Source organism: Cyanistes caeruleus, chromosome 25 (assembly GCF_971803275.1).
Source record: "Cyanistes caeruleus chromosome 25, bCyaCae1.hap1.1, whole genome shotgun sequence".
Classification (NCBI taxonomy): Eukaryota; Metazoa; Chordata; class Aves; order Passeriformes; family Paridae; genus Cyanistes; species Cyanistes caeruleus.
The window spans coordinates 3,335,198-3,354,292 of NC_141725.1; the positions used below are offsets into that span (position 1 = coordinate 3,335,198).

At 39.9% G+C, this 19,095-nt stretch overlaps 1 protein-coding gene across 1 annotated transcript in view; it reads left to right on the forward strand.

Annotated features, from left to right (window-relative positions):
• Positions 1–17,959, forward strand: part of LOC111940330 (scaffold attachment factor B1-like) — an 18,792-nt gene extending 833 nt beyond the window's left edge. Inside the window, exons 2-21 of the mRNA XM_086862981.1 lie at positions 1,210–1,297; positions 2,262–2,326; positions 2,412–2,618; positions 4,209–4,271; positions 4,877–4,904; positions 5,804–6,305; positions 6,735–6,784; positions 9,741–9,841; positions 11,443–11,592; positions 11,688–11,764; positions 12,643–12,782; positions 13,095–13,186; positions 13,537–13,643; positions 14,397–14,690; positions 14,923–15,060; positions 15,542–15,584; positions 16,487–16,608; positions 17,068–17,180; positions 17,294–17,345; positions 17,601–17,959. Coding sequence (XP_086719107.1) covers positions 1,210–1,297; positions 2,262–2,326; positions 2,412–2,618; positions 4,209–4,271; positions 4,877–4,904; positions 5,804–6,305; positions 6,735–6,784; positions 9,741–9,841; positions 11,443–11,592; positions 11,688–11,764; positions 12,643–12,782; positions 13,095–13,186; positions 13,537–13,643; positions 14,397–14,690; positions 14,923–15,060; positions 15,542–15,584; positions 16,487–16,608; positions 17,068–17,180; positions 17,294–17,345; positions 17,601–17,730 — 2,562 coding nt within the window. The 3' untranslated portion in view covers positions 17,731–17,959. The remainder of the gene's footprint in view (positions 1–1,209; positions 1,298–2,261; positions 2,327–2,411; positions 2,619–4,208; positions 4,272–4,876; positions 4,905–5,803; positions 6,306–6,734; positions 6,785–9,740; positions 9,842–11,442; positions 11,593–11,687; positions 11,765–12,642; positions 12,783–13,094; positions 13,187–13,536; positions 13,644–14,396; positions 14,691–14,922; positions 15,061–15,541; positions 15,585–16,486; positions 16,609–17,067; positions 17,181–17,293; positions 17,346–17,600) is intronic.
• The last annotated feature ends 1,136 nt before the right edge of the window (positions 17,960–19,095 follow it).

A 19,095-nucleotide genomic window follows, 5' to 3' on the forward strand; every position in this document is an offset into this window, starting at 1 on the left:
CTTCCCCTTATCTCTATTAGTACTTTATCGCTATACCCGTTACAGAATGGGTAAAGTTCGAAGGGATCGCAGTGGGTCATCTGCTCTAACAGTGTTTTGTCTTAGAGCCCATGGTATAGGATTTCGTCCAGACAGTTCCTGAATATGTTTAGTGAGAGAGACTGCACACCCTCCCTGGGCAGTCTGGTCCAGTGCGTGCTCACTCGCACTGTGAAGAATTTTACCCTCCTATGTGGGTGGAACTTTCTGTACATCAGTTTCTGCCCTAATGCTTGGCCCAACCACACTTGACCCGACACCATCTCTCCGACCTCTCTGGAATGTATTCCCACAGACTTCCATAAGGCCAGAACAGTCAGCCTTGGCCCTTTTATGGCTTCTAACAGGCCTGCACATTGAGAAAAAAAAACTCCTGTAAGAGTCTCTCCCAGTTTTGTACCGTTAATGTACTTATCTGCAGAGCAGGGAGCTTTGCTCCCCAGCTGTGGTTTAATTTGACTGTGGGGATGTGTTGCACCCTCTAATTAGTATTTCTGACAGGTGATACAGCAGCCTGGCTGTATGACTTGAGTTAGGGGAGACACCAGTGTTTCTTTCTGAAAAATCCTTAAAAATGGCGTTGTGGTTAAATCCTAGCAGGCAGCCAAGCACCACATGGCCACTCACTCAGGCTGGGAGCTAGAAGTGGAAGGGTAAAAGGCAGAGTAAACTTATGGGGCTGTGATAAAGACAAGTTTATAATTTTAAGAAATATAAGAGTGAAGCAAAAGGCCAGCAGAGATGAAAGGAATTAATAAAGCACACAAGAGAATCAAGCAATAGGAAAAAAAATAATTCTTTACTGTCAACCAGCTCAACTGATGCTGATCTCGAGTAATGGCAGCCCCACCAGGATTCACCAGTTTTATTGCTGAGCACAACACCCTCTGGTCTGGAATGTCCCTTTGGGCAGCTGTCCAGCTGTGTCTGTTCCCAATTTCTTGTGTCTCCTCATTGTGGGGCAGAGTGAGAAGCAGGAAAGCTTGTCGCTGTGTAAGCTCTGCTCAGCAGTACCCAAAACATCCCAGTGTTATCAGCACTGCTCTCAGCACAAGCTCCAACCACAGCCCCTGTCAGCTGCTGTGAAGAGAATTAACTGCCCTCTCCAAAGCCAGTACAAATTCACACCAGCAAATGACGCATTGGATATCATCCTGCTGTCTCCAACAGGCCATTGAGGAGGAAGGAGGAGATCCTGACGAAATTCCCGTGGCTTCAGAGCTGACCACAAAGAGAATGCCAAAAAGAATTAGCAAAGGTAAGGTGTCTGGACACTTGCAGTTCTACTGTTTGCACAGTGCTAGAACTTGGCATACAAGCTTGCTTTCTCCTGTTGAATTAGTTTAATTAAAAAAAAAAAAAAAAATCTCTTTTTACCTTGTGGAAAATGTTAAAACTCTTTTGCATTAATGAGCAATAATAACTTCAATGATAATATGACACCTGACTGTGTTTTATTAGTAAGTCTCAAAACTTGAAGACAGAACTGTAAATAGCAGGTGTTTCTGTATTTGTGACCACAGGTACAGAGTAAGCAGCTGTAGCATAAGCTTCATGGAAAGCCTCTGTAATTATATTTCAATTATATTTAAATTATATTTAACTGTATGTTGCTTCAAAATATTAAATATTGGACATGCAATTTTACATGTGGCTTACTTGAGTTGCTCATAGCTAGTTCTTAAAAATACTTTCTGATGAGAAACAGACTACTAAGTTGCTTCTTTTAAAACAGAGTGGCTAAAAATAGAAAGAGAGCTGTTGTCTTTGAATAGCAGCACAAGTTTGGGGGTGACAGATGTGCATAAACGTGATTTGTATGTCCAGGATCTTGAAAGTGAATACTAATTCTTAAATCCGTTTAATTAAGGGAAGTGTTTTCGTAACAGTCTTAAGGTGTTACTTTTAAAGGGATTATCCAGTGGCTGTTGTGTCTTTTTAGGTATTGAATTGTTGTGGAATGAGACTGTAGCTTTAGAAAAATAGTTTAGCTTTAGGGAAATACTGTGCTGCTTGTAATTCATACTCCTGGTTGCTTTTGTGGAGTAGCAAGGTGAGGTCAGTTACACACCCAGACTTCTGAATCAGCCTCTTAACTCTTGTTTAACTCTTAACTTCCTCTTTGTTACTCGTTGTAACAAGTGTTCAAGGGGTAATTCACCATAGCTTAAACATATTACAAAATGTAGTGCTGTATCTCACTGCAATGATACTGTTTTTAGGAAGAAAGCCAGAAGAAGAAGGTGTGGAAGACAATGGTCTAGAAGAAAACTCTAGGGATGGGCAGGTAAGTGAAATCAGGATTGCAGTTACTAAGAATGTGCATCATGTAACCTGCAATAAATACACATTTACCCTTTTTGTCTCTGTAGGAGGATATTGAAGCGAATCTGGATACCTTGCAGGATATTGACATGATGGATATTAGTGTATTAGATGAAGCTGAAATAGATAACAGCAGTGCTGTAGACTGTGGAGAAGATTATAGTCCTGACAATATTCTTGATTCTCTGTCTGATAATAAAGATACTGTCGAAGCAGAAATGAAAGAACTTCCTGATCAGCTAACAGAAAATGAGGTGAGTGAATAGAGATTTTGGTAATTTTTCAGAAGATATTTAATAGGGATTTTAAACATATAATAGATATAATAATAGATTTTTCAATCCACTAAACTGTAGGACATGAATGTGATCTGGATTTTGTTTCCCATTCACAACTCTCATGTCTTACTCTTATAAATGGTAAATATTCTTGAGACTTGAAGTGTTCTCAGTAGACAAGTCACCATCTTATTTACCTTGCAGTATCATCTTTGCTTGCTGTGAAAGAAGCCTGGAATTGAAAATGCTGTATTAGTTTCTGTATTCCTTTATGTGTTATATGTTTTAAGGTGTATATATGCATACACCCAGCTATCCAGGTATTTATATATGTGGGGAGAAAGAAAAATTTTCAGCTCAGGTAATTTGGATATCTTTCCTGCAGAAATACTACTCTAGTTTAAGGAAGTTTTGTTCTGTTTTCTCATAGAGCTTGATAAAATAAGAACTTCCTATGTTGCTCTGTTCTGACATTGCCAGACTTTTGACTTGGTTTTGAGAGTAGCTTGCAGTGTCATTTCCAGACAGCACAGGGTTATCTATATGTCACATTCACTCCCCAAATGTTATCCTTTTTGGATCCTTTTGGGTTTGTTTTTTTATTTATTTTAGGCTGTTCACTCACCAAGCAGAACACATTCTCCTTCCTTGCCATCTGCATCAGTTACCTTCCATCACCTGAAAAGGGAGATTTTCTCCAGGCCTTTGTGTTTGATTGATCTGTCAGTGTCACAGGACCCTTGGGCCCACAAAGTGTCAACATCCCCATGTTCTGGGGACCCTTCACTGGGCAGTCCCCTGGGTCAGAGAGTGGTTCCAGTGCCCTGGGGAAGATCCCCAGGAGCAATCAGGACACAACAGAGAGCCCTGGGCCAGGTCTCCTCAGAGTTTGTTACTCACTGCGGGCACTGGTGGTGCTCTTGAAGGACTCACACTGAACCCTTTATGGGTATGAACACCATTAATAGAAAATTACAACAGGTTAAGGTTCCAGGATGGCTGGTGGTAGTACTTGTCTACAGGTAACCACCACCATATTAACCAGCTTTAATTCCTAACTGAAGAAAGCTGGAGTTGATAATTTTGTGGTGTTCTATAAATTAACCTCATGTAACCAATGAGTTTTGGTTGCATCTTACTCTCAGCTCTTTAAAGAAGAAAGATTTTTGGGATATGTTTTTCAGTTTGAAAGAGTGTAAACTTAAGTCAGCTTCATTTCTCACTTGTTTTTTTCATTTAGAAACTGAAGTTAAAAAGTGAGAAAGTGAAAAAAAATGTTTGGTAACCACAGAAATGTGAAATAAGACTCTTAAGAATAACTTTGAAATAGACAATGTCCTGTTGAAATTAAAATGAAAAGTAATTGGGGAAAAATATTTAAATATCAGGTATGTTTACACATTGCTCTTCATTTTTGGTTCACAATTGCTACTGAAGTAGCAATTGAGATCTGTGAAAAGCTTTAAAATATTTCTGGTTTTCTTGAAAGGGAAAATTAAATACAGGTGTATTCTCCTTAAGCTATTTTTGGTAAGAAATGCTTTCATTCCTTTCTTACTCTTATAGGAAGATTATGATGAAATTGAAAACAATTTAGAAGCCTCCTCTTCTGATTTAATTGAAATGAAGGTAAACTGAAAATGTAGCTGTATTGCATAGCTGTCTGTTGTATTATCAATATTTCCTCAGTTCTCATACTACAAAAAAGAAAATGTGACCATAATATGAAATTGTAACAGAATCCAAAACATTTGTGACCTTGCTCAGCACAGTGTGTGAATTGAGGGTGCCCTGTGGTTTTTTCCCTACTTTTCAGTCAGCTCCCAGGATTTTCTTCATTTTATGGCAGTTAAAAAGTGTCTTGTACTGCTGACTTCTTCTCTCTCCCACAATTATATGAAGTAGTAGCTGGGTTTGTTTTTTACTCTGTAGTTGGTGTTGTGGTACACAAAGATACTTTATTGGTCTCTTTATAATTCTGAATAATAGTATAATGAATGGAGTTCATAATATAATGAATGGAGTTGTGGCTAATATTTTGATTTGGTTTTAATGTGCCAGAAAAGTTACCTATATGAAACACTCATTTCCAGTGGATGGTGAAAAAAACCAAAATATAGTAGATGAATTTGTTTAGATTTTAATTTTGGGATTGGACAGGGAGTTGTTATTATTCTGTGTTAGAAAATACTTTTTTTAAAACCCTCATTCTGTGGTCTTTTATTCCTAAACAGAAAATGGAGAAGCTACACTTGGAGCCAGGTACTGTTAAAGAAAAACATACTCCTGTCCTTTCAACTAATACTTTTTAAACCATTAACTATTAAAAAACCCAAGCAAACAAACATAATTTGCATTATTTTTATAATGGACAATCCAGATCATGCAGGGTCATAGAGATTGGAAACCCAATCATATCCCCAGATCTGTGAAGTGATGCTTGAAATACTTCCAGTGAAATGAAATGGTTTAAAAACCTGTTAAACTACATAAATGGATTTAGAGAAGTTTAATCACAGTTTTAAAAGCTAAATATTCTACTTGTAAACAGATCTTGTGATATTGCACACACCTTAACTCTGTTACTAAGTAGAGAGCAGTGAAAGCAGTACAAAGATATTGTAGGGCATTAAAATGTAAAGATTAGTTACTGGATACAGAAGAAAGAAGAGAGTTTCTTCATGGAAATTTCACACAGATACTTTACCCTTTCTGGACTGCAAACACACTCATGCACCATCAGAAGATGCCCAGTTCTCATGTTGGACTGTCTCTGCTAAAAGAATTTCACAGAAATTTAAAAATTGAACTCTCAGTGCCTTGATACGTTCAGTTAAGCATCTCGGACTCTGGAAGCTAACTAGAGAAGAAACAGAGCTGAACGATTTGCTGAAGAATATGAAGGCTGAGCCCGAAGTTTTTTGTTAAATCTGTGGGGGCATTTTTCTTGCCTGTTGAGGTGCTAGGGCTGATTTGGCAGGGTGTGAGAGAGCAGTTAGCGTGGTAGGTGTAACACTGTGTACACTAGGGTTTTCCAATCTCTGTGTAGCTTAGCAGTTCTCTTGGTGTTAGTGTGGCAGCCATGCCAGTTCCACATTTGTGATTGCTGTATTTCCCTGGTGATTAAATCTTGTGCCATTCTATTCCTGTTAAATCCGTAGAAAATGAGAAAATACTCGACATTTTGGGGGAAACTTGTAAATCTGAGCTACTTAACGAAGAACCTCCCGAAGCGGAGCGGCCGCGTGCGCAGGAAGCCAGTAACGCGGGGCCAGGCAAGAGGCTGGCTGAGGAAGAGGACGCTCTCGCTGCCGCTCAGCTGGAGGAAGATGCTTTAGCTTTGGACAGCAAATCGGCCCAAGCTTTGGCAAGGAAGGAAGCAAAGCGTTTAGTGGTAGCAAAAGGGGAGACAAGTGAACAGAGCCCCGAGGAAGAGGCCCCGGACTCTGAAGGTGTAGTGGTAGAGACCCTAAGCGATCAGAGTAGCAAACGCTCCCAAGGCCTGGAAGCCTCTAGTGGGGAGACAGCGGAGAAAGGCGCAGGTGCCGAAGCCAGAGATAGCAAAGAAGATGGCAAGAGAGCAGAAGACAAAGCTAATTCAGAGGAATCTTCCCCTGCCACTAAAGAGTCCTCAGCCAGTGAGGGCGGTGATCAGAAAAAGAGGTTTGTTTTTTCTCCGTTCTAGACCAGATGCTATCTTTTATCGTTGGTCCTTAAGTGATGCGCATAAGCTGTTTCCTTCAATTGGCCTCCGAGACTGATGAAATTGTAGCCTATTCCTAAAGGTCTCTTTTATTTCTCCATATGCAGATATTTTTATTTTTTTAAACGCAGTGGGTTTGATTTCTTTCCTTCATCAACCTTCAAAGGTTGTTTTCCCAAATTACTCTTATTTGTAATCATCTTCTTAATGTAAGTCTGTTTAAGAATCTGACTTCATTATTTCTTGTCAGATTTCTTAAATCCAGTATGCAAAGGTGTGTTTTCGTTTGCAACATATTTTCTGGTAGGTATTTAATTTTAGCTTTTTTTCGTAATTTATATTTAGTCACTTTTCTTTCTGACTTGAGTAATGTGGTGTTTTGTCTTTAGCCCTGTTGAGGAGGACAGAGATACAAAGATAATCTCAAAAGATGAGAAAGGTATGTTTGTTTTCAGATGTCACACTTCAGCAATTGCTTGATAGCTGTTTGTCTTGGATGGGTTATTTCAGTAGAAATTGATTGCAATCTATGCAGTTGTTAAATTGCATAAATTCACCTCTTTCTGCATTGTCTTATTAACATCAAAATAAGTATTTTCCTTTTATGCATTTTTTCAGAACGTGTGCATTGCACTGTTGTGTTTGTATCTTGATTTTTAAAGGTCAATGTTAATACATGGCAATTATGTCTTTTTTGGCACTGGAGATGCCCACTAACAGCTGTTAATGTGTCAGGAAACTTTTGCAATTGTGTTTGCTTTACTGTAAACTTGGAATTCTCCTTCCCATCTTCTGTTCTGCTGAAGTAATTTGGCATCCAGTTTTCACATATTTAAATGCCACAAATATTACAGCTTAATGCTGACTTGAAATTACACTGATTTTATTAAATCTTCATCCTCACAGATCCTATCTATGGTGCAAATATGTATCATATACCAGAAGGAAATATTTTGATCAGTATCAGATGCCTTTATACTTCTTGCTTTTAATACACCAGGCAGCTTGAGTTTTTGCAGCTCACCCTACCTCTCTTGTTCTCTTTTGCCTTCCCAGGGCAGAAAATTTAGATCTGACTCTTAGCATTCTTCTTACATGCTGGTGGCAGGTACTTCAGCCCTTTTAATTGTGGAAGTTCCAGCAATCCCTATAAAACTCAAGAAATTCATTATGAGGTCTGACTGGCAACTGGACAGGAGGAATTGTGTTGGTTTTAATTGAGTTTTACAACCCAGACTCCCTGTCAACTGCTTTTTCCAAGATCCTGGGTAATACCTGTTTGCACAGGATGCTGGACCTCCCTTGTTAGGGTAATTTACCTTTTGCTTCCAGTCTGTATTCTCAACTTCCTTTATTTCAGAATATTTCAAGGAGTTTTCTGTGCACAGTGTCCTTTACCTAAGGACTTGAATGTATTATTTTTGTGGACTGAAAAAACTCTTCACTGAGTTTGCTTTCAGAGCAGCCTTCAGGAACTGGGTGTCTGAAACCACCTGGCTCCTGCATCCCTCTCTCTAATGGATGTGCTGTGTTCCATAACACTTGTTTTATTCATGTTCTGGCTTAGTGAACAGCAGTGGTGAGAAGGAGCTGCTTGACTATGTAACAGTCTCTGCATGCAGAGCTAAGTGGCTGAGCCAGAAGGAGCCTAAAATAGTATATACAAGCCAGTTCTGACTCATACATTGCTATTTGCCCACCTGTATGAAAGGATTTTATTTAGGATGAAGAGTTTTCCATATTCCATGCAGTAATTCCAAAAACCGTGTCAACAGGAGTGCAGAAAAATGAATTTATTTCTATTTAAATGGTGGATTTGGCTGTCGATGGATGCACATCTGAAAAGTATCTCCAGTGTTGATGGTTGGCTCCCAATACCTGCATGGTTCTTGTTTCTAAGCTAAATATTTTCAAGTCCCAGTATTCCTTTGTCTTAAAAGTGCAGAACCATTGCAGGAGCACTTTTTAAAGTCTTATGAGAGGACAAAACCTGGAGACACTGACTGATCAATACTTAATCAAAAAGGACATTATCATAGTTTTAAAAATCTTAAAAAAACTCATCTGTAAAATAGGAGGAGAGAGAAAAACAAGCACATTCTTTCTCCAGGATTCTGGTGCCAGAGTAACTGCAGGTAGTAATTTTTAAATTGTAGAAATGTGTGGAGTAAAAGCATCAAAGCCTTTGGCTCAACTTTTTCAAACACCAAGACAAGGCATCTCCCATGTATTTGTCTGCATGACATACCCTTGTCCATGCACTTCTGAGATAAATGTTGGCAAGTCTGTACTTACCTTTATATAAAAAAAAAAACTCTTTTGGGTGTTTCTGTAAGAGATTGATACAAATCACTGCATCCTTCCCTAGGAAACCGTTGTAAATATTAATAACTGTTTTCTCAGTGACTTGTGCCAGTGACTGAAATTATCAGGATGTAGAAGATGGAAAGGCACCCAAATAAAATAGCTTTTTGGAAAGGTTCTGGGAGAAATGCTTCCCTCAATGAAAGAGGTTCTGTAAAATTCCATATATCATAAAAAAATAACCAAAACAGAAGTGTGGAAACAGAGTGCTGGAGTGAAACCCATTCCCTGGGGCCTTGGAACTGCCCAGACTGACAGGACAGTACAGACATTTCAAAGGAGACTGGAAACAGTATCCTTGTGTAAGTGCTTCATGCAAACACTGAACCTGGGAGTTCAGTTCACTCTTTAATCACTCTTTAATTGATGTTGGGTGTTGAGACTTGGCAAGTTCATTAGCATTTATGAGATCACCTTTGTAGCTGAGATGCAGAATTGGCCAGGTGTTGTATAATTGTTTTGTGGTTAAAGCCAGCCAGGTCTTTCCTAACTCCTGCAGCTGAGGTCAGACTCCATATCCCAACTGTGGATCTGTGTGGGCAGAAACAGACATTTCTTAGTGGTGAATGGCTTTCCTTGAGAGGAATTCTGCATCCCATCAGCATTCCCTTGGACTTAGATAAAAAGGCAAGACATGAGCACACATGGGGTGCAGACACAGTTCCCACAACTCTTGCAGGGCTCCTGTCTTGTGTAAATTACTGGGGTCTATCCTGGTGCATTTGAAGGGCCTCAGTTAATTCAGAGGTGCCCTAATCCCATTGCTTTCTTGAAGAATGATATAAAATACCTCAGTATTAAAACTTGCAGTTCCACCCAAATTTTTGGACTTGCAATGCTCCTTACCTTCAGCAAAGCAAATCATGGGAGGAGAATATCACTCAATGCATTTCACTTGCTCTGTGATTTAAAAAAAACTAAAGATTTGTAATCCTGTTCTGTTTTAATTCGCATAACGATTCAAGTAATTAATTCTAATAATTAGGATTTGGGGTATGTTTTGGTTTTTTTCTGTTTGTTTTCCCAACTAGGTCGCAGTGCTAGCGGTTCTGGTAGAAACTTTTGGGTGAGTGGATTGGCTTCCACCACCAGAGCTACAGATCTGAAGAATCTGTTTAGCAAATATGGGAAGGTAAGGGGTTATTTTTGTTAGTTTGTGTTTGTTTTGGTGTTTGGTTTGTTTGAAAGTGTGTTAATAAGACTTATTGAACTCTCATCACTGAAAGATGAAAGGAGTCCAATTATCAAAAATGTTGTGGGATATCAAGTAAAAATCACTGAAGTACACACTGAATGACTGGGTTTTTTTCTTTATTCTGTTGCTCAGAATACATAAAAATAAATACAAAATTCCATTTGTGGTCCTTTATTTGAAATAATCAGTAACTGTTTACACACACTTGTGTGGTATAGTATGGTATCTTCACCTGCTGTGACTCAGTCAACTGTGAATTTAATACTTATTAAAGATTTCCTTAGGACTAAGTGAAATATACAGTAAATGTTGAGACAGAATTACTGGGGAATATCTTAGGAATGCCTTAATAATTTAAATTTTAATTTATCAAGAGTTGGCAGTTCCTTTGAAAAGTACTTATTTGAGTAGTTTGGGATGTGGGGAGGTCCTGCAGTTGCTGTTAAGGACAGAGAAAACGTCAGATCTCCCTGCCAGCTGGAAAATTGAAAGAGTTCAATAAAAGGCTGATATCAGAGCCATCAGAAGGATTTTTGTCAGATCTCTTTACAGATCACTACCAGCAGATTGTAGTAAAAGCAAATTGTATGTGCTGACAATCAGCCATTGGGTGTTTTACTGATGAAAATACTCTGGAACTTAAATATGACTTTAGGAATTGGTACAAAAATGGATTAACTGTAGCACAGCTTGGAGTTTGAAAGTCATGGGACTGATAAAACCTCCACTGATTTGCTTAGAATTCCATCTGGTAACCCAAAATGTTGACCACAGAGATGTGCCACAAAACTTTAAATGTAACTAAAAACTAAACAAGCTTCAGCCTTGTATTTGGCTCTAGATAGATGTCATGGTACCATTTAGTAATTTAAATTAAACATTGTTATTTTCTTCATGGTATTAGCAGAGGCAGAGCTTCCTGGAAGTAGACAAATGCTCAGAAGTAGATTCTTTATTCAGCTGTATTTTAAAACATGACTCCTGAAATATGATTGATTTCTGTATTATAAAGTGAGCTGTATTGAATATCTGAGCATATTTGCTCAGATACACACCATTTGTGTGACTTTTTCAAGTTCTCCCTGTTTAAAGATTGCAGACAACATTGTTGATCTGCCTCAGCAGTGACATACAAACATTTCTTGGAGGGAAGGTGGCACTGAGCATTAATGTGGAAAATTAGCTTCAAAATTTGTATTGGTTTTTACTGTTTTATACTAAAGCAAAGTGCTGTTGTTGATGTAAAGTTAGATGCCTTTAAAAAAATGTTATTGTCACCCTGAGGTCTTTCTCTGGAAAATAATTCAATCTTTAGCTCCCATCTCTTGGTGTTCAGCTTTTGTAGCATTCCACTGGTAACAGAAACATGGTTGGCTCCAAGCAATGTTCCTTTTGTATTTGTTAATCTCTCAAAACCAGCACTTTCCTGCGTGGTAATGGCCAGGAATTAAAAAGAACAGAAGTGGAGCTTGTAGTTCTTGCTGTTTAACCTTGGGGGCTTGTCACATGGAGAGTAATTCCTGGTTTTTTTGGGAAAGGTGGTGGGGGCCAAGGTGGTGACCAACGCTCGCAGTCCCGGTGCTCGCTGCTATGGCTTTGTCACCATGTCCACAGCCGAGGAGGCCACCAAGTGCATCACCCACCTGCACAAGACAGAGCTGCATGGCAAGATCATTTCTGTGGAAAAAGTGAGTACTGGGCCTCAGAGATACCGAGTTCCCACCAGATTGTGCAAATGATCGAGGCCACATTCTCAGCTGACGATGTGCAAAATAAATTTCAGGCAAAAAATGAACCCGCTGGGAAGAAGACAAGTGAAAAAAAAGAGAGTGAAGCAAAGAGAGAAACAGTCAGTGAGAGGTACTGTGTTAAAAATTCTCCTACCAAAGGTGTTCTGCTGTTTTTCAGTCTGTGTTGATGTCAGGAAAGACTAGTTACAGTAAGAATTTCTTCAAAAAGAGAAGTACATGGATTTTTTCAGCTTTTACTACACAGTAGACTTCAACTGATGTCCAGTGCCTAAATTAAAATATTTCTTATGCATGCTTTAAAGTAGGCACTGGAAAGTTACATTTTCAAGCACATCTTTTAATTTAGCCTTATTTGAGGTTTAGTAATGATTGTGAGGCTTTCATGTCTTAAGTCTGTAGGAAAGACCGTGTGAGAATTTTGATCTGTGTGTGTCACTGTATCTTCATTCCCTTGTGTCTCCTTGGAATAGGGTTTCCTCCAGGTCCCAGACAATTAAACCAGTTGCCCAAGATCTGTTCCCAGGTCATGTTCCTCTTGAGCATTGTGCTCTTCATCTCTAGCATTGCTGAAAGAGGCACTGAGAGAGCAAATTAGACACTGAGAACTTTGCCTTCTTGAGGCATAATTTCTGTTAAATTTCTCAGCTACTTGCTGAGAATTTTTTACTGTTATTTCACCCAGTTGCCTGACAAAAATCGTTCCTTGTCATGTTGTGTAAGAGACTTTGTGGGCATTAAGCACATGGTGGTGTGAATTTGACTTAGTGCTTCCAGCTGAGATCCTGAATCCTGGCCATGTTTTTTGACTACTGCACAGGATGGTCTGAATATCTTGCTTTATGGTGCAGGAAGTTGTGGAAGGAAATATTTGGAAGTCTAATTAAGATTGTCATCACATTGGAGTTGTACTTTGTTGCTGGCATCTACCTTGAATTTTCTTTTCTCTCAGTCTGTATTAGTCTAATCTGTATCAATATCTACCCACAGACCCGGTGGTGCTAAAAGAGATGAGAAATCTGACCAAAAAGATGATCCTAAAAAGACAGAAGATAAAGATGAAAAGGAAAAAAAAGATAAAGATGACCAGAAACCTGGTTCATCAGATCAGCCTAAAACTGTTAAATCAGGTAATTTGCCTGTTGGTTTTTTATACAGATGTGTTGAGGTAGGAATAGTTAGTTGTAGGTAGTTCTTTCCAAAGATATGTTTTGGGATTTTTTCAGATTCTTAGTTGGAAAGCCAGAATGAATAAGGGGAAGGGGTGATGTCTGACATTGTGCCATCCTTGAAAGAAGTACCTGAATTAGGTGGAGTGAAATAATTGATTTTGAAGAGAGGGTTAAATGCCCATTTTCACATTTTAGAGAGCAGAACTTCTGGCGTAGCAGTGAGTGATGGAGGTCATGTAATTTGTTCCTTTCCACTTCTGATTTATTTAGGAAGTAAAGGAACAGAAAGAACAGTGGTCATGGATAAATCCAAAGGAGAACCTGTTATTAGTGTGAAAACATCCACTACATCAAAGGACAGAGTAAGTGATGCTTCTGCATGGGAAACATTTTCCTTAGAAACAGATCCTGAATCCTGCCAGGCTGTGTATAACCCACACTTGTCTTTCCTGTTTGTCCAATTAGAGTTTCTGTAACATGGCTTTAATTAGTAAAATATTTCTCATTTGGCTGATACATCACTCAAATCCTATCAAACAAATGGGGCAGGGTGTTACTGTATTAATATACGGTGTCTGTAATGGTAAAAAGAACAGCTTCTGGAAAAAAGCAGGGACCAAGCTTTGTGATATGACCTGTACAAATGGAAACAGAGCTCAGAGTATTGTTTGTGATGGTTGTCCTTTAATTAAAGTTTCTCTTTTAAATGCAGAGTGTTAAGAGCCAGGACCGCAAATCAGAGAGCAGAGAGAGACAGGGGATTGTCCCCTTTGACAAAATCAAAGCACAGCGAAAAATGAGGGAGGCAGAGCAGCGCCGGTAAGAGCAACACTGCCATTGTTTGGGGTTCTTTCCCTAAAACAGATAGAATTTTCATTTTCAATAAAATAAAAAGAGATTTTAGAGAGAGAGAAAAAGGCCTTCAGGTTTTTTTTCCCCCACTTTTAACTTTGTTATTTCTTTATGGGTGTCTACTGAACTTAGTTTAGGCATTTAATTATTTTTGTTGGGCTTTTTGTTTTCATATGTTTAATAGGTTTCATAATGTTTAAAGGTGATAATTGCCATCCTTCAAATTCCTTGCTAGAACTGTGACCTGAATTTCATGTTCTCCACGCTTTACAAAACTTCTGTTTCTCACCTAAAAGTAGTTGGATTGAAAAGGAGGAAAATCCTTTTGTTATTTTTATTGAAGAGGAATAAGTTTCTCCCTCATTGTTAAATTCCTGAGCTTTAGTGGAGGCCTTATCCACCCTACCACCTTGCCATTCTTCACAGAAATAAAATATTCTTCACAAATACATTATTCAGTATAAGAAATGAACTGTGGGCATTTGGATTCACATTCTCCTGACCATATGGAAGTATTTGCCCCCGGGAATGGATTCTGTGGGATTTGATCAGTCTCTGAATAAATTTGTGTGTACGCTGAGTGTCTTCCCTCCACACATGTAATTTCAAGGGGATGATGCAAGTTTGCAGCCACCGTGGTTTTAATTTTTAACACTCTTTTAATTTCCTTTCTTTGTTGGATTATTGCCTGTGTAATAACTTGTGTCTCTGTTCCAACAGCACGCGCGAGCGCCGGGAGCGGCAGCAGCACCTCCAGACCATCCGCGAGCGGGAAGAGAGGGAGAGGCTGGAGATCGCTCGGGAGAGGTTGGAGATAGAAAGGCAGCGCCTGGAACGGGAACGGATGGAGAGGGAGAGGCTGGAAAGGGAACGGATGCACATTGAGCACGAGAGGAGGAGGGAGCAGGACCGGATCCAGCGCGAGAGGGAGGAGCTGCGGCGCCAGCACGAGCAGCTGCGCTACGAGCAGGAGCGGCGCTCTGCCATGAGGAGACCCTATGACATAGATGGCAGGTAAAGCCACCAAATCCTGATGAAGCCAGTGGGAAATGGCACGGCCAGGTTCTGTCTTGTCTGCCCAGACTGGAAAAGGCCATGCAGTTGTTGGTTGCTTTGAGATGGTCACGTCTAATAGCCCAGGTTTCTGAAGCACCTTTTGAACTTAATTGCCTGTCTTTTGATTTGGAAGGAGGAACAATATCAAAAGGCATTATCTGGGCTGAAATGAGTCTGTTCTTCCTTTCAGGAGGGATGATCCGTACTGGCCAGAGGCAAAACGAATGGCCATGAACGACAGGTACCACTCAGACTTCAGTCGCCAGGATCGCTTCCATGATTTCGACCACAGGGATCGTGGGCGTTACCAGGATCATTCAATAGACAGGTTGGTGTCTTCCCTCCACTGCTGCCTGAAAACAAAAGACAAAAATATGTACTTAATGTCACATTTTGCTGCCTTTACCATGTGAGCTTAGTTTCCATTTTACTTTTCAAGTGCTACCTAGTGGGCTTTTTCTTCCAAAACCATGAAAAGATTGTACTGTTCCATGGGTTCTGGCAGGCTTGGTCAGAATGTTTTTGCAATGCTGTTTCACATATCCATAGGATTCTGAAAAACTTCTAAATAATGTTGTAGGCACCTAGAATTTTAACAAGAATATTTTGGTTTATACTTGAGGACTAACTGGGTTTCCCAGGAATCCAAAATGTCATGTTTTCCGTGTGTTCCAGCTGTTCATGCTTTTTGTGGATAATATGACACTATGTGGGAGCAGGATTTTTCATCTGTGTTGTTAGATAGTAAAACACACAGCAGTCTGTAAAAATCCACCTATCACAGCCTGATTCTAATTGTCTGTTTCTAGGAGAGATGGATCCAGGACAATTATGGGAGATCGGGATGGACAAGTGAGTTATTTTATATAGCTACAGAAATATCTTTACATCTTACAATCTGGTTTTCTATACTGTGTGTGTCAGATTACATTTCAGTAGTTGAGAATTATATCTACCAAAATAGGTTGGAATAATCTGATTGTCTTGTTTGCTTCAATAAGATGAAATTCAGTTCAAAGACTTGTTTATTATAAAAGTTAGATAGAATTACTCTATAGTTAGAAATCAAAGCAAGTGAGTTGTGTCAAAATACAGTATTCCAAAAGACAGCATAGAAGAGGCAAAGGTACAAAGTACAAATTCAGCCTGTGAGGTTACATGGCAATAACAGCTGGACTGGAGAGATGTTTGTGTTTGAGGGCTGGGAGAAAGACCTTCAGGGCTCATTCAAGCAGTGACAGATTAATTTTATGGAGTCATAGAATCCTCAGTGGCCTTAACTGTGAGGTTTGGAGGGACCTGGATAAGCTGGAGAGTTGGGCTGATGGGAATATCCTGAAGTTCAAGAGCAGGAAATGCAAAGTCCCAGGCTGATCTTACTGAAGTGCATTAATAACTCATGGGAGGGAGGATGTGGATAAGGTGTAACCAGGTGCCACTCAGTGGTGCTCACTGACAAGACAAGTCAGTGAGCACAAACTGAAACAGAATTCCATCTGAAGAGGATTCAAATCCTCTTTAAATGGGAACACTGGAACAGGTTGCATGGAGGGCCTGTGAAGTCTCTAAGCTGGGAAAATCCTCAAAACCAAGTGTGAGACTCTGCTGGGAAAGCCTGGATCTGGCTGACCCTGAGATGTCAGGAGGTCCCTTCGCCCCCAGATGATTGTGAGATGGAGTAGTTGCAGCTGAGCAGCTCCAAGCAATGAGCAGGTGTGTGCTGTGCAGCCCTGTAAGAGCTCTGTGCCTTCCAGCATTACCCAGACGAGCGCCACGGAGGCCCCGAGCGGCACTCGCGGGACTCGCGGGAGAGCTGGGGAAGCTACGGCTCCGACAGGAGGATGAGTGAGAGCAGAGGGATCCCCCCACAGTCACGGTTAGTACTGAAAACACCTCTTCTTGTGCACCTAAGGACTGTTTACATATGTCAAAAGTTTTTGGAAGATGTTCTTCTTTTTTCCAGCTTTCACCAAAAGTATGTTGGATGGATTGCAAATGTTTTGATGCCTTGTGCATCAAAACATGCACTTACCTGATTTTTTTTTAATAACTTCACATCTTAAAGTCATAATGCTTTCCATTAATTTTAACTAACATTCATATCAAAGCTTGCTATTTTCAGGATAATGGTTCTCCCCCAATATCTTACTTATTTGTCATCTTAGTTGGTTTGAGCAGGAAGATTCTTCTGAGATTTTATTTAACAGATAGCAAAATAAGAATCACATGAGCCTTGGTAAAGCATTTGAGTAAGTTTGTGACTTAGATTCAAATATAAAAACTATTTAATGTGCTCTGGCTCATGTGAGAAGATGGGGATTTCATGTCTTTACAGGGATGGACGTGACTGGGGAGATCACAGTCGAAAGTTTGAAGGGCACCAAGATCGTTCCTGGCAGAGCAGCGTGGATGGAGGGATGATAGGACGGGATCATGAGAGATGGCAAGGTATGGTTCTTGCACAGCTCCTTAGTTGTGCTGTGTAAAGAAGAAAATACAGGCATTATCCTTGAAATAAAATTCTTGCTGTGGATATAAAGAAAGTATTTAAACATTTTTAGGTGGCGGTAGAGGCAGACCTGGCCACGTGATGCATCGTGGAGGCATGTCAGGGTAAGAACTTAAAAAGGAGCAAAGTGTTTGTCTTCCTGTTAAGGGACATTTCTTCTATTTAAATTGGTCAAAGAAACATTTTATGGGAGTCTCAGTTATCAAATTTGCTACTTAAAATGTCAAGGAATAATAAAATATCCCCGTGGTTTTTATGTAGTGCTTTTTATGGAAGAGTGAAAACAAAAAGAACACCCATTCTAGCAACCTGACTATACCAGCATGAGAGAATATTAAAATACCTGAATCCCTTTCCAGGCGTGGCAGTTTCATGCAGGGTGGCAATCAGAGTCAGATCATGCACGGAGGAGGAATGCAAGGAGAAGGATTTGCTGGCCAGGAAAGGGCAAACAGACCGAACGATCCTCGTTTCAACCGTCGCTACTGATTGTGTTTGGTTTTTAATGCGAGGTGGCAAGTGAAACAAATTACCCAGGGTTACCATTAATTGTAACTTATGGGCTACTGTAAGTGTAATTTTTTTTAAGCTGCTGCCATATTATGTCACTCAATCCAATGTGAACTCATTTGTTTTGTAAGGTGTTGTTCATATCCCATTTAAACTGTTTGTTAATGAAGCATTCCATTTTCCATAAATAAACACCAGTTTACAGTTACTTGGGTTTGTTTCAGCAGTCCCTGTCCAACAGATTTCTTCAGCTATATGTTAAACCATAACTTTGTTTCAAAGCCTTACAGGTGTCCCTTTGCACTCACAGAAATAGTGAAATCCTGTTTTACCTCAGAGCTGTCAGTTACCAGCCATGGAACCATGTGCCACTGTGACAGAACCTAAGTGGATCACAGCTGTCAAAGGACCTGCCACTGCAAAATTGCCACAGCAGCTTGTAGGGCATGTGGTGAAGAATTCTTTTCATCTGGTGTCATGTGCAATATAATGTGTGAGAAGGGAGTTGCATTCTGTGATAGCAGCACAGCTGTAACAGACAGCACAGAGGTGCTTGTGACCCTCTTGCAGGTGCCTGTCAGGACCACTTTATTTAGCTTCTGATACATCAGGACAGTCCAAAACTTCACCAGTCTTACAGCCCAGAAATTCTACCTAGCAATCCATAATTTCCTTAGAAGCAGCCACTGGCCGTGCTTTGGCATAATTTTGTGTTGAGGAACTGACATGATCGAGACTGGTGCAAATGATCTATTATATCCAAGTTATAATTTGTGCAGACTTCTGGAGCATGACCTTAGCCTTACCTTAAAATGGCTTTTATGATGCCAAGAGGAAAAAAACCTGTCACTTGGCATTTGTAGGGTCACTGGGTTTTTTTCATCTTTAGAGAAGGGGTTTTTTATGAGTTGCCTGAAGATACCTTTTCATTCATCAATGTAGAAAGCGTATTACAACGATGAAGCTTTGCAGAGCAATCATCAAAGGGCAAAGAAGTGGTACAGAAGATCCTGAAAAGCATGGAGAACTCAAGTTCTGAGCATGCCAGAGGTGCAGTATTCTGTTTGTACATGGTGTGCTTTGCTCAAAGTGGTTACATTTGGTTTGTAGCAAAAGCCAGAGAGAGCTCTCTAGATGAATGTCAGAATTTCATTAGTAGGAGGTTTGGCCTGGTGAGAAGTGGGGTCAAAGAACCTTTGACCAAAGTTGTGCTGCTTCAAAAACAGTGGACATGGAAAGTTGGAGAAGAAATGGGGCATTAATAGAGGTTATATGGGTTCTGGGGTACAGTGAAGCATCTGACACCTGCAGGACACAACTCCAAGGTTTACTGAGCTTGAAGCT